This window comes from Drosophila willistoni, chromosome 3R, assembly GCF_018902025.1.
Source record: "Drosophila willistoni isolate 14030-0811.24 chromosome 3R, UCI_dwil_1.1, whole genome shotgun sequence".
In the NCBI taxonomy this organism is placed as follows: domain Eukaryota; kingdom Metazoa; phylum Arthropoda; class Insecta; order Diptera; family Drosophilidae; genus Drosophila; species Drosophila willistoni.
The window spans coordinates 5,660,356-5,677,295 of NC_061086.1; the positions used below are offsets into that span (position 1 = coordinate 5,660,356).

A 16,940-nucleotide genomic window follows, 5' to 3' on the forward strand; every position below is an offset into this window, starting at 1 on the left:
GAGGGAAATTAAAATATATCCCAAAAGAAAATTGAAATAAAATTTACAAGTCTAATTTATTATTATTAAAAGATTTTATCTAGTAGTAACATGACTAAATCTCGGTATTTTACTTCCAATAGAATAGTTATAGTTACTATTAATTACTTAATTATCTAATCTAGCACTTTTTCGCCTAAAAAAAATACTTTTGATAAGGATCCACTTTTTAACTTGATATTTCTTTTATTAAAAAACCCGTCTTAGGGTGCACTTAATAGATTTAATAATAATTTATTACTATAATGTTAATCTATTTTAAAATTCCTCAACGATAGAAAAACAGAGCTCATCATTTAGGACAGAGGCTTTTCAGGGTATATCATATTCTCATATATGTATGTACATAACTCAGAGCTAGTTATAATACCTACATTTGCACGCAAACCAAGACGAGACAGAGCAATGAATATCATCATCATCATGTAATAGCCAAGAAAAATGTATAACGATGCCAGGCCGATGAGGCAATCTGAAGCAAAACCAAAGTTATGGCAGATTGTATCAGACGTCTCTGTTTGAAATAAAATCAAAAATTGACAATGCTTTAGGCGGATATAATGTGCATTTAGAAGATAAAGCCCATACTAATTTGCATAAGAAATCATTTTAGAGACGCACATTATATACCCAAGCACGTTCACTCGATCTCTCGTAAAGAAAACGCATTCTCTGTTGAGCTTAGCAGCACAATAAAACACAAGGAAAGACGAGATCATGTACACATAGCGGATATAATTTCAACAGTTTATGAAAAAAAAGACAACAACGAAAGAGTGAATTTTTTTGTTCTCTTACTGCAATAAGAGAAAGGTTGGTCGGTCCAATGGTCCGATGGTTATGCCTCCAGCAAATGATATGCACAGCGGCAAAACGAAAAATTTCTTCCTGGCATTGGCGAAACTGGTCCACCGTGACCCACTAATGAAAAAGTAAAACTAAAAAACAACAAAACATTTCGTGCAGACTCTCTGAAAATCGTAATTTAACACTTGTGTTTGCCAATTCGTTTGCTGGTCATAAAATCAGGCAACAGGTTTTTGCATTTAAGAATAAAACAAATGACTCAGACAACGGACTTTGATATGAATCTTGCGTTTAACATTATTCAGGAAGAGTTTTCGATACAATTTATTGAGAGGGAGGCGAGTGTGAGAGAAAAAATAATAAACATTCTGGGGAATACTTTTGCGATCTTTGGATGAATAATAACATTTTTGGTTTTGGGTAGGTCTGGAACACATGATACTAAGTAATTGGTTAATTTTCTGAAATGCCAAATGTCTGTACAAAAATGAAATAAACAAAAGCAACACACCAAAAACCTAAAATGACTAATCTTCGACCGTAAATATTTCATTATTCATCCATAAAAATGCACGAGCTAATGAATATATATTTATATCAATGTATGCCTGTTTTTACTATTGTTACTCACAGTGTAATATTATATTACCAACCAATAGTTAAAGTATATTAATTGATTTTAAAGTGGTTTTTGATTCATTTCACTTGAAAAAAAGTTGCAATTATAATTTTTTTTTCATTAGTTTGCCTTCTATTAGTATTCTGCAAAGTGAAGTCTAGAAGTTTACATAGTTATTTTAAACCAGAAATTAGTTTAATTTGTTTTTTTTCGTACAAAGTCTTTCTGAAAAAGGTTGGCTTTAATTTTTATTAAGTTTATGAAATCTTTTTGGCTTAAACTTTAAGGTTGAAGCATTTGGGTAATGTTTTTAAACATACAAAGCCCAAAATTTGGACGATGCAAAAAAAGACAGACATGAAAAATTGACAATCTTGAATCCTTTGAAAAAAGGAAAAATAAGAAAAACTGTATAGCACAATATTTAAAATTAGACCCAAAATCCAGTTTGAAGTTTTTGGTTTTTTTATCTTTGCATTTTATTACGACACTAATTATTTATAAAGTATTATTTTTCTCCAACCAATTTATTTATTTATGTATGTTAAAGTTAGGTATAATTAAAATTAATACCAACTTAGGGCCTTCTGCTTGTATTAGCTGACTTTTCATTTTACATTACATATATCCTAACTATTTACATATTTGTTTCTATTACACTAATATACTCTATAGGGATGTTTACAGTTTATAAGGTGTGGTATTAATTTGACTCTTTCAGTAATTTGATTATTAGGGGGATGCTTTCAAGGATTGGGTCTAAGAGGATTGCTACAGGACATTGCTAATTAAATATTTGTTTCCAGAGACATCTTAAGGGATCAGAGGAAGACGCGAAACATAGTAAGATACAATCCAGAATAAATATGATATATGATAAAGTTCAGAAAATATAAATATATATAGAAAATATCTACAGTCTTGCCCTTAATTTCAAGCAATTGATCTATATGATTATGAAGCAGACTGGATTTAAGGATTTCCTAGCTATATTCCTATAGGAAGTGTTTACTCTTACAATTAGTGCCATTTTCTTTTTGAGAATTCGCAAGGGTTAAACTATTTAGGCTCAATGCGTTTTTGGACAACTGCAGAGATCTGAATACAGAGACAGACAGAATAAATGTTGGTGGCATCGTTTGCTTGACTTGGCTTGTGGTTACAAATGTTGCAATGAGAACAAGAGCTCAGGCCAATAAACCGAAGCAGAAACTACAGAAAATAGACCAGAAGAGATTGCGGTGAAACAAAGCGATAGCAAGACACAAACCACAAATCTCAACGACGACTTAAATGCAAATTAGAAAACTCCACAAAAAATACGAAAAACTGGAACAGACTTAGAAGAGCAAAAAGAAAAACAAAAAAATACTGAAACACCATAAAACGCTATTCGTGTGATAGCCGGGAGCTATGGGTCCCCGTCTAAGATGCTGGGCCGCATAATCCGCAAGCATGGTCAGACAATTCTCGTCGCGTATTGGTCAACAGAAAGCAATTTGGGTTAACTGCAGCTGCAACACGTTTGCAACGAATGCCGCCAACTGCCAATTAATGCCTATGCACACACACACAGACACACAGAGACAGTTAAAGGCTAAAAGCGGAAATCAGCAAGGGGCTGAAAGCTGAGAGCAGGCACATCATAAACCACTGTCACTTTTTTCTCTTTTTCTTCCTCCTATCTATGGTTATCCTCAAGTGAGTGTGGAGATGACGAGTTGATTGCAACACAATTAGCTGACCATGGAGTGCATTCTTGTGTGCATAAAGCCTTGACCATGAAACATCCAACTATTTCGAAACTCTTTGGCAAGGCAATTAAAGCCGAGTCGAGCGCAAGCGATAGAGAGAGAGAATTAGTTAGAAATTGAAATTGCTCAACTAACTTCAAGTCAAACTGATGGTCAATGGCACTCTGCAAAGGCAAAGCTATGCGACAGTTATATCTACACATCTACTCTATATATACTCTAACAATAAGTGGTTGTTGTTCAACTGGTTTCTTTCCCATCCCCCCTTTATCTTTTATGTTTTTGGTTTAAAAACCGTTTTGGCTGCTTGCCGGTTAACCAAAATGGGGCTCTACCTGTCAATTAGCCAACCATCAGCAGTAAAAACAACAACAACAACAAGTTGACAGTGCACTGAACTTGTTACACTTTACTGTAGTAAAACGTTTGATAAGTTCATTGTTTATGATTTCGTTAACGTCTTTTAGCTGGCCCATTTGGAATAAATAATTATAGAGGCGATTCCTCTTAACGCCAAGCAATATTAAAACCAAATGTTGCCACATTAACCCAATTTTGTTCTCGTTATTGGGTTTGTTACAACAAACTTTACAGTGGAATCTTTAAACAGGAATACAAAATATTGCGAGCGTCTTTTAAAATTTGTTTTGCGGGTTTTTGACGTTCAATAAACAATAGACCATTCAATACTTTTACATTTTGTTTCTTGATATCAAAATAAACTAAAATGAAATTATGAGCTTTCGAGTGGAAGAAAAAGACATAATCTTATAGCCACGACGATATCCCTTTTTGTTATTTTCAACAAAAAAAAAGCTAGATTCTTAAAATAAACTAATTGTATAGTACATATTACCTAGGTCAAGACCAATCCTGCATTTGCACTGTTCATTGATCATGTCGTAACTTTAATACCTCAACTAGTTTGAAACTGTAACTAGATCAAACCGGACCGACAACACTTCTTTTCAATAATAGATGGATAGAAAGATATGAGTAAGGACAAGTCATCCAGTTGTTGGCAGTTGTCTAGCCTTATTGAGTTTCACTCACAATCTTCCTGCGGAAAAGGTTCAACAACTGAAAGGAGTCCTACAATTTGTGGATGGTTTCCAATTGGCCAGTGTCAAATGATGACCGCAGAAAATCTTGAAATGTCCTTTTAAGATTTGCTAAGAAGCTCCGGCGAAAGACGCCTTTGGCATTTTCAAGCTGATTAAAGATTGTCATCGATTGTTGGTGCTGTTCTCATATTTAGTGTGGATATCGAAATTTTTACTAAATCAGTGATAATATTTTTTGTTCAAAAAGTCTTCTTACTTGGATAATTCCCATTCTTGATTATATGTATATGATCGAAATCATAGGTATAAAAACCAAAAAGAAGAAGCTAAGTACCAAAAGGGACCTGTTTCTTTTTTTAATACATTCTTTTTTTAATTTTGTAAAGAAGATACAAGTAACTCAAAGGTTACACTCGGTTTCAACAAGGTTACTTCATGCATTGAGAAATAGACTTTGTAAAAACTTTGCAATAATGTTATCTGTCCAGATTACGACCTTTATAACACCAACGGAAGGAGAGGCATTTTTACAAATGTAGAAAGTATAGCTGCAGTAATTTGCATTGTGTATTCTAAAAATAAAAAACATTTTTTCTTTTTGATTGAAAATACAGTTTACGAAATATTAGGATGTGATGGTTAGTTTGTTAAGGGCGAAGCTTCTTCTCTGCCGACTTAAACGCGAGGCTCGATATTATAAAAATTATAAAATTTAAGAGTTTACTTTTTGGGCTGTTCATTTTATGTAATGTGTTTTTTTAGCTATGACCGTATTAAGAATATTCCCAACAAATATTGAATCGATAATCAGATAAGCAATTCAGATTTTATACCAAATATCTAAAAAAAAACAAGTTTTAAGTAACGATTGTAACGAAGTTTACTTTGTAATTTGTCAAAAAAAATATTCAAATGTATGTAGAGGCCTTTATATACCAGTATAGAGTAAAACTTTTATCTATTAATAAGATTGGGAAATTCTAAAAATAAAACAAAAAGTCCACAGAAATCCACAGAAAGCTTGGGAAAATTTTAAGAAATTGATAGAAAAATATATTATCTGAACTAACTTTACTAGACCTATAAACGTGTATGCATTAGTTACAAGCATAAAATATATATATGTATATATGTATATGTATATGTATATATATATATATATGTATCTAACTATATGTATGTTGGGTTTTTACACTTGTCAAGAGCATTTAAATAAAATGTAGAATAGTAGATTGTAGATTTATGATCAAAGAATATATGGGCATATTTTTTTCTCGGTTTAGCTGCATGATATTCGTATGTATATATGATTGTATATACTAACTATATAGATAACCACAACAAGTGTGACACGATGTTGTTTGCGGAGTAAACATTCGCGCTCTTTGGAAATTGCCGGAGAGTAATCGTATTTATAGTTTAATGGACGACAATCCAGAGCGACCAGCAATATATTCAAATCTATATAGAACAGTTGTGTTTGGTTTGTGAAGCTGGAAAGAGTGGTAACGCGGTGCACGAGATACTAAAATCTGACAATGAATATTATAAAATGGAAAATCAACTGGGCACTTGTCATAATTATAATCGTCATGATGTTCGTTATGTCAATTGCGGATGCAGAGCAGCAGCAGCAGCAAAATGTGACAACTGACACAACAGCAACAACAATAAGTGACCCAAGACCGAGAACTGCATCTAGAGGCAAATTGCTATTGGCTATTCACTATGAAGCTTTGTGTCCAGATAGCATGTTCTTCATAAGGCGAAGGCTATATGATGCTCTGCAGGATAACGCTTGGTGGCCACGCGTAGATTTGAAGCTTTATCCCTTTGGCAAGGCGGGTGTAAGTAAAAGAAAATATTAATTCCCATCGGTTCTTCAGAAAGTTGTGAAGCCCTTGCGACATCTTTCTATTAGAAGCTTTTTAAAAAAACAAAAATTTCACATTTTGAAAAAGACCACACATTTTTACTTATTAGCAATACAAATTACTGAAAGTAATAAATATACACATATTGCTTTTTATATATGTATATATGTATATGTATTTAAGAATACTTGCTGAAAACTTTAGGGAAATCCGATAAAAAACTTTGTAAATATACACATATGACCAAAATATAAGGTGTGATCTTAACGATTTGAAATCTGTCTATGTCAGACAAGTGATTCTCAAAAAAATAAAATAAGTATTATACTTTTTCAAGTGGCCAAAATCCAGATTTTGTCACAGAATTCAATTTGCTTGATTGGTTTTTTCTTTAAACTCTAAATATTATCAAATAGTTATTTTGTCAAAGTCGACTATGACAAAACTCGATATTATTAATATTAGTGTCTAGTTTCATAATCTTTTAATTTTTTGAATTTCCAATCGTTTTTTTTTTTTTTGCTACAATCTTTTATATAAATTTAAACCAAATAAGTAATATGAAACAGTTCTCTTTAGAAAAATATTCTCAAAAAATATCCCTTTTATCGACAACACTTTGCCTATATTCAAATGGATCATTTATATTTAAAAATGAATTTCTTGGATACATCGCTTATGCGACTGAAAAGATACAAGTTTTTTTAATTTACAGTTTTTTATGTATATATAAGGCACGATGAGCATTTTTGGTTTGGTTAAAATTAAAATTGTATGGAACCGATGAGAATTAAACAATTTCATTCAAATGTTCCTGTATTTTACTCATAAAATATCGATGTATACAAACATTTATTTTGCTAGTTCTACAACAATACGGAAATCGGAGAGATGGAAGTTTTCTGTCAACATGGCAGCGAGGAATGTGAACTGAATGCTCTACATGCTTGCATTATAGAAACTCTCGACATAAAATCGGCTTTTGAGCTTATCAATTGTATGCTTCGTTCGTATACAAATCAAATTGATAAATGTGCTGAACATTTTCAATTGGATGTGAATGCAGCCAAAGAGTGCAAACGTTCAAGGAAAACTCCACAAATCCTACAACCTTATGGTACGGCAACATTGGCTTTGGGGATCTCCTATGTTCCAACCATTGTCTTTGAAAATGTGAGTGGAATTTAAAAAATTCGAATACTTTATACACTATCTAATTGAGCTTCTATTTTATTTTGATTTTTTAGAAATTCCAACCCTATGATCAGAGCAGCATCCGCTACAATTTCGAGGAACATTTCTGCAAGGAATATGAGAAGAGATTCCATATTAAATTGCCCACTTGTAATCTTTAAAATTAAAAAAAAATACGTACAAATATAAATTTATCTCTGACTCATCTCGAAATTTCATCTACATCATTATCAAATAGAAATGTATAAGAATTTATTTGCCAGCGATAAGGCGTATCTGTTTTTAAAAAAATGGAATATAAAATTAAATATTACGACGCTGACCAGACGCCTTTTGCCTAGCTAATATTAGTTGGTCTTGCCACATATGTATGTACATATATATATACATATGTAGATTATGTATTTCAGCTGCGGTGGTTAATCAGTAGCTTTGTTTTCTTTTGTTCTGACGCAGGAAAAACTAAAGGAATTTGCTCAGTGCAGCTGATTAAGACTAAAGACAAAGGCAGCTGCGAGGGGGGATTATCTGATATCCCTTAATTGGTTTTTCTTTTACTTTACTTTTAAGCCAAATCGTAAATCGAAATTGCAGATAAGGTTCTGTAGGTACAATCAGTGACGGATTTACTTTAAAGCACCAGATATTATAGCGGCTAATATTGAAAAGACAGGTCTACCATATCTACCATAAAATGTGAACATTTTTGAACCATTGTCAGAACTTTGATATTGAATAAAGCCAGTACCATTAACCATTTCATAAGATTTCGATTCATTTCTAAATCATCTTTCTGATTAAATAGTTTCAAATGAACTCGTTTTTTAACCATAAATGACTTCTTTAACGGGAGCTAAAAGTACCTTAGCCCCACTTCTCCTCCGCTTATGAACCTCCTTTAATCAGTCTCAAATCATTTTTGAAACCTACTTTTACTAATAAACATTTATATTTATCAATGTGTGTATTGTAACATTTTTATTGTGTGTATTGTAACAGTTTCGAGAGTCATATTTAATTTATGCACGATTAATAAGAAAATAAATAATAATACAAAAATAATGAACATTTTTTAATCACCAAGTGGGCTCAAAATAGACTCATCAAGTTGACTTACGGTAAAGTAATCTTTCAAATGCTGGGTAGGGACAAAGTCTAACTAGACTGTAACCAAAATATTCAATAAAATTTATTAAGTTATAAACAATAGTCGAAAATCTGACAATATTATTTAAAAATGCCATGTTATAAAGAAAAGCCCTCTACCTCAGAATATATTGTTGGGGCAACGATTTCCTAAGGGTCAAAAAAACAGGCCAAGCGACTTAGGCCGAACCAACTTGTGAATCCGCTACTGTTCCGAATACTTTCCATACTTTTCTTTTGGTCATCTAATCTTTTGTTTTTCCCGATTACACCCCATTGAGTAAAATTATTCGACGCGCATGTGGTCAAGCCTTAATTCTGATGTGAGGCATTCGTGAATGACTCGTGGTTAGACCGCTTTCAAATTGAGACTTCATTTCAGTATCAAGCTTTCGTTCAAACAGAGCTGGTCCCGCCCTGACTAAAGATTTTCATAAACGAAATTTAATAATCTTTCATTTTTTAATATTCGCCATGAAGTCACTTTTGCTCTGGCTATTGCTAGTCATTCCTCTCGTCACGGAGATCACTGCCAAGGTAAGAGTGAAATTGCATTTTTGATTACTTAAGTCTTAAGTCATTGCTATGCACTGCAGCATCATCACAATCGAGGACTTGTGGTCAATAAACTGCCGATTACCCTGTACTACGAGGCTTTGTGTCCGTTTTGCATGGAATTTGTGACCAAACAACTAAATCCATCAATGATCCACAAGGATCGGCTGGCTTACACAGACCTTACCTTCGTCCCCTATGGCAACGCACAAGTAAGATTGTAAATTAACGCACTCCTGTTTGATCCTAATTGATATGCGGATTGCAGACCAATGCTGATGGAAATGTAACGTGCCAACATGGTGTCGATGAGTGTGAATTGAATGCCTGGCATGGCTGCATTTTGGAACATCATAATCAAAATGAATCATTGAAACTGATAGCTTGCATGATGCGAGGTAAGAAGAATAAACTGGATAATTGTTCGGAACGCTATCAAATTGATGTCAGCGACGTGAAGGAATGCAAGCAAAATCGTAGTGTGAATGAAATTTTGGCCAAATATGCCCGAGAGTCAAGCAAGGTTCAATATAGAGGAGTTCCTGCCATAACAGTGGACAATGTAAGTGAAAATATTAAAGAGAATACAAACAATTATTATTTAATAACACTGTATTATAGATCTTTGTTGAGGACGATCAAGATAATCTTTATGCAAATTTCGATGCTGTTTTCTGTGCCAAATATAAGGCTAAATTTAATAAAACTCTTCAAAACTGTTAAATTTAATTTAAACTCTAGATCAAATATTTTTAAATTTGCCGCCGTCGAACCAAACATTAATGATGCCAACGTCGAACCAATGAGTGCAACTCCAACCAATGAGTCGAACAAATGGTGCCAATGTCAAGCGCACTATGTCTACGTGCCGCGTGTCACAGCAGCAAATGTAACAAAAGTGGTAGGGGAAAAATACTAAAAACCATCTCACCACGGTCACATTGAATTAGGGTAGTTACTTTCACAAAACAAAATGTCGTGATTTTTTTAATAATTGGTATAAAGGTGGATAAATTAATATTTACAAAACAAAAATAATATTCTGAAACTTAAAACATAAGAATTTTTATATAGCATATATTAAATCATGACGACATGGCCTCAACTTATGTTCAAGAATCTATATTTAATCATTTTTTCTAGTATTAATTGTGATTTTAGATTCGATCGCATTAGTAGCTAGCACTCTTTACCCGTTAGTTATTATATTATTTTGTATAATAATAAATAAATAAAAATAAATATCTATGAGAGAGAACTTATGTTTGTTGGGTTACCATAGCTGCTCAACGCCAGTGTTGCCGAAACTTTTTCAGCTAAAGCGAGGTCTAAAAGTAGCTAAAAGTAGATAACTTTAAAAGTTCTCACTAAAATTTCTTAAAAAACAGCTACAAAAAATAACTAAAATAAAAACACTTTAAGCTCTCGTTCAGCGTTCGAAAATTTTTAGTGCGAGGCTAGCTAACTACTTATATGGATTGGAAAGGGTGAAGTCTTTATAATTATAAACTTCGGCCCAGAACATTTTGGTATTTTCAACATTTTGCCAGGTATAATATTGCAAGTTGTCATATCGCCATTAATTTAGTGATTTAATTGCGATATTGTTCACTTTTTTCAGCTAATTTAATTTTTGAAAAAAGCTAAATTTGTAGCTAATAGCTGTTTTAAAATTGATTCGGCAACACTGCTCAACGCTCATCTACTCTTCGCAAATGTTTGCTGCACAATTCAATGGCGGACACGACATCGCAAAGTAAAGCAAAACATAATAAAGAAAAGTGGGAGTGAATAACGCATAGATTAAACTAAACAGATGCTGAAATTAAAAGCCTTAACCGAGTGGTAATAGTGTTTTGAGCAAAATGTTCGAACAAATGTTAAAATTAACAAGGCCACGTAGATTAAATTGAAAAAGAACAACAAAAAACTAAGACGGAAGTGTGAACTTTGTACGCTACTCTGTGTCTGCCATAGTGCGTGTGTTTGTGTGTGTGTGTGTGTGTGCGCCCTAAAAGTGCAAGAACAACCAACAACAAAAACCAAACAAAGAAAGAAAAAACGAATAGCTTGAAATCAAAAATGTCGACACAAAAACTAAATGCAGCCGAAAAGGATGTGGAGAAATTTATCAAATTTCTAGCCCTGAAGACCACCCAGGTGGTGGTGCAGTCGCGTCTGGGCGAGAAAATGGAAACGCAATGCAATCCCTTGGCTGGCAACGATTGGTTCAACATTGTGGTCGTCGATCATCCCGATGTGTTGGACGAGACAAAAAAGGCGTTGGCCCTCAAGCAACAGGGAGCAGGCGGGGAGAGTATACTCCAGCGTCTGCCTCTGTGTGTGGAAATCTCGCTAAAGACATCCGAAGGTGACAAAATGATTTTGGAGGTGTGGTCCCTCGACTTGATACCAAATGGTGGAAATAGTGCGCAACGTGAAGGAGGCGATGGGAAAGTAAGCGAAGGAACTGGAGGTGGAGACAACGAGGGACAAACTCTTAAAGCAGCACATGCCATATACAATAGAATGAGTATCATGCTAAAGTCATTGATATCCTTAACGAGGACAACGCCAGCCTACAAACTCTCGCGTCGACAGTGTCCGGACTCGTATGGAATATTTTATCGCATTTATGTGGACAGGCCGGAAGTGCATACCCTAGGCGAGGGCCATAAGAATGTAAAGATTGGTCAACTGAACACCATAGTGGGCTCTTTGGTAATGTCTGTGGCATATCGCACCAAATTGACAATTTCACCAACTGCCCAGCAGAAGGAACAGAATCAGATAATTATGCTTAAATCGGATCATTTTCGTCCACAAAGTGCCACACAAAATGACAGTAGTTCACCCACTACTCTGCCTGCCACAGGATTACAGAGATCGGCGGCCAATGACGCGAAACGCTTCATCGATATCGAGAAACCGTTGCGTCCCGGGGCCTTTGCCGATACGGGTAAATTGCGTCAATATACGGAAGATGATTTCGTTTTACCCGAAACGCCGCCATTTGAATGGTTACTCAAGGGTCGTGGCTCATCAATTGAATCCCTCAATCGCCTGGATAATCTCAACAATCTGAACAACAACAATTCGAATACTTATAATCACAACAACAACAATTCAACGGGCTTTAAGAGCTATGAGAAGCCAAACGAGAGAAGCTGCATGTCACCCATCAAGAGTCTATTAATACCCGCCCCAACAACCTCCAATGGTAGCGCCAGCTCCACCCTACAGAATCATCATCATTCAGATCCTTCTCTAACCTCACCCATCGATGATGATGATAATCTTCTTAAAGAATTGCATTTTCCATTCGCCTCGCCCACATCGCATGTAAATGATTTGGCCAAGTTCTATCGGGAATGCTATCATGCTCCACCTTTGCGCGGCATCAACGAGTTGCAGGCAGAAGTCTCCTCATCATCCTTATCATCCAATGCCAATACACAACCTACAGCGAGTAGTAATCCCACGGGCATAGCTTGCGGATCGTCTGCCTCATCAGCCATGTCAGCTGATCCTAGTGCTATGGATGATTTATCCCGGCAGTTGGAGCAATTCGAAACGTCGCTGGAGGATTACGATAAACTTGTCTCACAATTTGGTCTAACTGGCTCCTCATCCACGGGCAGTAGGAGCAGTGGTGGTCTCCAGATGAGCAATTAGATCACATAGACACCCCCAGATAGAGAGCGAGAGAGATTGAGAGACAATTTGCTAAATAATATTTATCATTTCTTTTCATGTATATGCCATTTCTGTTTAGTTCAAAATTTATATATTATGATGACATATGTATGTACATACATATATATAGGCTGCTATGATATAATTGTACATATACCAAATAGTGTGTGATGAGGATGATGATAAGGAGAGACAGAGAGCAGAAAATATTGAAATAATCTGGAAGAATGCCAAAAAGTTAACTAATTCAACAACTAAACAGTAAAGCAAAAACTGAATATTCCCCATTTCAAATTCATAATAATTTTTGCATAAACTTTTGCACTACTTTTTATTAATGAAGCATTTGTTTTCGTATTCCGAAACCTAGTTTTAGTGGTTCGTTGAATTCTAATTGATTTTCATAAGTAAATTTTGTAATTCTCATAAAAATCTTTCAACGTCCTCGAATATTAGTCATTTGGTTGTAGAACCGTGTCCCAGATTTAATAGACGTGAAATTACGAATCGGAATTCATAGCTAGCGCATATTTACTTCTGAGAAAAAATGTAAAAACGAGAAAAAAAACTAGCAAAACAAAAGTTAAATAAGTACTGCTTTCTTATCTAACAAAGTCAAGGTTGATCACTCCAACACTTTTTCATACATATTTGTATATAGAAACTCTTCCAGATTACTCTGTAGTCTCTCCTTGTCCTCACTTCTGTATAAAACTATTTAAGAAAGGGCTTGCATTAAAAACCTATTACTAATAATTGCTGAACATATTTGCTATATAGTTAAACAATAAACATAGGCATTTCAAAACAGTCCCCAAAAAACATACATATATATATTTATACATAAGTAAAGTACATAAACAAGTATAGGCTTTAGTTCTAAGTTTTGTAAGTATATAAGTTAAAGTTGTGTCTTTATACTTATCTTAGCAGAGGGCTCTTGTCAAGTTTAGAAATTCAAAGCAGCAGTTTAGCCTAGCCATAGCCACAAAGTAAAATACAGTACATAAGATACAAATACACATACAAAACATACATATATACTACTACATATTTATAAGACTCGTAGCTGGTTTTTGTTTGTTTCGTTCTTCAAGTGCCTATGAAATAATCATTTTGTATGTATAATATATATTTATATATGTAGGTATATGCGATAGATATCAACAATTGATGATAAAGTTTATTACACAAATGCTAAAACACATTGGAGATAGTAGCTACAACTACATCCATATCAGCTGTAAGATTGATTCTTACAACCTAAGTAAATGGTTGCCTTTGTTTTGTTGTCTTGTTTTGTGTCACCCCAAATATATAATATTAATTATCAATGAAAATGTTGTATAACAAAATTGTTTTTTGAACTGAAAGTCTGTCAAAAGCATAACGAATTATTTGATGTATATAAAAAAAAATTGTACGCTATATAGATACATATATTGGATATATCTACCTTGTAATGCAATTTTGCGAGCTATGTTATTATTACTATTTATTTTGCCTTCGCATGAAATTTAAATTCAAATTAGTTATTAATCAAGAAAGAAAATTTAAAAAATAAAAAAACAACTCGCATTGTTAATACAAAAACAAAATCATTACATATAAATTATCGCCTTTCTTTTGCCGTGGTAAATGATTTTTAGCACATGCTACGCCAATGTGAGATAGGGGCGTGTTTCCAGTTGATCACGAGATGTACGTCAGTATATAGTATGCATAAATCTTGGTAGGTATATATATTTTGATTATCACTATTTCAAAAAGTGATCGACATATTTATTTTGTTCTACAATTAACATTGGGTTATCAGTGATTCAAAAATGACTCGATCAGCTGACAGTTTACTTTTTTACATTCCAAACTAAGTCTCCGCTCACTATATAAATTTATCTAACATGAATTTAATATATGTATGTAACTATGTTTATGTTTAAATTAGTTCGAATACCATTTTAGCTAATCCTGACCTATGCTGACGAATGTTCTTTACCAATTTGGTAAAGCCGGTTATCAGTTGTTGTTGTTTATTTATTTTCCTTGTTTTCTTTTTTTTTTTATATGTATGTATATAATTTGTTGACGTTTAAATATTGTATAATATAAAAATGTCAGAGTTACTCTTACTGTTTGTTGATTAAGCTGCACCTGACTTTCAGTCAGACGAGAATACAATATAATTTAATGTATATATGTATATGTATAACGTTTGTTGTTGCCATTATCAATTAGCATTCACGATCGCACTCGCTCAGTAACAGCTGGAAGCGCTCTCAATCCCACTCCCACTCTCCTTGTCTCTGAACATTTGCCATTTCTCTGGCATAGGCGCAGTCAAAGGGGGTTGGCAAAAAGTGTGCAACTAATCAGAATATTTAATAGCTAACTTCATGAACTTCACTTTAGTATATTTTTCCTATGTTAAATCTCACTATATTAATTTCTGGTGACAGGGAACTAATTTTTAAATTTTTATGCCATTACAGAGGATATAAATAATTTGACCAGTGACGGTCTGTGTGTTTCTATGCAGACAAGTCTTTTATTTTTGAGTTATTTCAACAACATGTTCATATTTTGGCACGTTATCGGTTCCGAAACATCGCTTCCGGGTATTAAAACTGCGATCTTGTCATTCCTCGCTCGTAATTAGTTGTAATCATCTTTATTTATACCTATCCTGTTTTCTTTTTATATGTAACCTATTATCTCATTACATTTAATATTTTCTATTTCTTTAGTTTAATTTATGTTTATATATGTAATACGCCTATGCCCTTAGGTCGGAGTGGGTAGAGGTTGTAACATTAACTTTACTTAGGGTCATTCGTAACAGGCCCGGGCCTGGTGTCATATGGGCCACTTGTTCGTACTGAGCGTTGTACGACTACGTCTATATAAAAAAAAAAAAAAAAAAAAAAAAAAAAAAAATATGTAAACTTTCTTTTGTCTACTTACCTACTATCTACTACGTTATAGAAATCAACCAATTCCTGTTTGCTATACAATATGCTACATGTGGGAGAGGGATAGCCACGTTTAACACTTAAAAAAACTGTTGTGGGAAATCACAAGTTCACCATCCTTTGCCCGCTGGGCCTTATCGGCAAATATTTAGAATAAAGTTCAATATTACACATATTAATTCGATATTTCGCATAATCATTCATTTTTAATATTTTACCAAAATTTTTAAAGTTAATTTTGCCATGTCTTTCTGTCAGCGCTTACACACATATACGGTGACAGAGCGTAAACGCAATTGTAGAATAAAATTGTTGATAAAAAGCTAAAAATTGAAAAGGAAAAGATATATACATATTTATTATTTTTATACCATACACCCATAGGGTGAAATGGTATATTAAAGTCGCCAAAATGTATGTAACAGGCAGAAGGAAGCATCTCCGACCCCACAAAGTATATATATTCTTGATCAGGATCAACAACCGAGTCGATCTAGCCATGTCCGTCCGTCTGTCCGTCCGTCCGTCTGTCCGTCTGTCCGTATGAACACCTAGATCTCGGAGACTGTAAGAGCTAGAGCCACCAAATTTGGTACGTAGACTCGTGTAGTATGTAGAGTGATCAAGTTTATTTCAAATTTTTGCCACGCCCCTTTCCGCCCCCGCAATTTAAAAAAAGCGTTTATCTCAAAAACTATTCCAGCTAGAGACCCCATATTTGGTATGTATATTCGCTTAGTAAATGCACACATTTTGTATGTATAAAAATTTTGCCACGCCCATTTCCGCCCCCGTAATTTGAAAAACTTGATTATCTCCCGTTCTTTTTTACCTTATGCAATCACACTTGGCACACTTAAATTTAATACTAATATCTAGCAAAATTTGATCAAAATCGGACAAAAAACAGTCGAGTTATGCATATAAACGTTTTTCCATAAGGCCGGAGTTGGCGGTTGGCTGGTGGGGGCGCTAGGGTGCTCGTATGATTGAGTGAGCGAGATACTAAGATATGCTTGTAAAAAGCGTGTGAAAATGCATTTGTTTAATAAAGTTGAAATATTTGCTTTACTGGTGTATGGTATACCTAAGTCGGCGAGACGACTTACTTACTTCATTAAAATAAATAATGATAGATAATTATTAAAATATGAAATAAATTAATAATTATTATTTTTAAGGGGTTACGCCACCCCTGAGGTCCAAAAAACAGGTGAAAAAAT

The 16,940-nt window shown here is 34.0% G+C and overlaps 3 protein-coding genes across 3 annotated transcripts; all 3 read left to right on the forward strand.

The window, feature by feature from the left end:
- Positions 1-5,753: 5,753 nt before the first annotated feature.
- Positions 5,754-7,673, forward strand: LOC6651120 (GILT-like protein 3). The gene is made up of 3 exons (XM_002072920.4): positions 5,754-6,130; positions 7,022-7,330; positions 7,405-7,673. The coding sequence occupies exons 1-3, from the start codon at positions 5,822-5,824 to the stop codon at positions 7,510-7,512; spliced, it is 726 nt and encodes a 241-aa protein (XP_002072956.2). The 5' UTR covers positions 5,754-5,821; the 3' UTR covers positions 7,513-7,673.
- A 1,216-nt stretch (positions 7,674-8,889) lies between these two features.
- On the forward strand, positions 8,890-9,781 carry LOC6651121 (GILT-like protein 2). Its single transcript, XM_002072921.3, has 4 exons — positions 8,890-9,034; positions 9,094-9,264; positions 9,321-9,614; positions 9,674-9,781. Exons 1-4 carry the CDS (start codon positions 8,972-8,974, stop codon positions 9,773-9,775), a joined length of 630 nt encoding a protein of 209 aa, XP_002072957.1. The 5' UTR covers positions 8,890-8,971; the 3' UTR covers positions 9,776-9,781.
- A 987-nt stretch (positions 9,782-10,768) lies between these two features.
- LOC6651122 (autophagy-related protein 13 homolog) lies at positions 10,769-14,197 on the forward strand. Its single transcript, XM_002072922.4, has one exon. It carries the CDS (start codon positions 11,135-11,137, stop codon positions 12,725-12,727), a length of 1,593 nt encoding a protein of 530 aa, XP_002072958.1. The 5' UTR covers positions 10,769-11,134; the 3' UTR covers positions 12,728-14,197.
- Positions 14,198-16,940: the final 2,743 nt, after the last annotated feature.

Bases quoted from the DNA above. Each gene is read 5' to 3' on its own strand.
- LOC6651120 (XM_002072920.4), top strand. From the start codon at position 5,822: ATGAATATTATAAAATGGAAAATCAACTGGGCACTTGTCATAATTATA. The intron at 6,131-7,021 runs GTAAGTAAAAGA...TTATTTTGCTAG, and splicing joins ATCCCTTTGGCAAGGCGGGT to TTCTACAACAATACGGAAAT. The intron at 7,331-7,404 runs GTGAGTGGAATT...TTGATTTTTTAG, and splicing joins CAACCATTGTCTTTGAAAAT to AAATTCCAACCCTATGATCA.
- LOC6651121 (XM_002072921.3), top strand. From the start codon at position 8,972: ATGAAGTCACTTTTGCTCTGGCTATTGCTAGTCATTCCTCTCGTCACG. The intron at 9,035-9,093 runs GTAAGAGTGAAA...TATGCACTGCAG, and splicing joins TCACGGAGATCACTGCCAAG to CATCATCACAATCGAGGACT. The intron at 9,615-9,673 runs GTAAGTGAAAAT...ACTGTATTATAG, and splicing joins CTGCCATAACAGTGGACAAT to ATCTTTGTTGAGGACGATCA.
- LOC6651122 (XM_002072922.4), top strand. From the start codon at position 11,135: ATGTCGACACAAAAACTAAATGCAGCCGAAAAGGATGTGGAGAAATTT.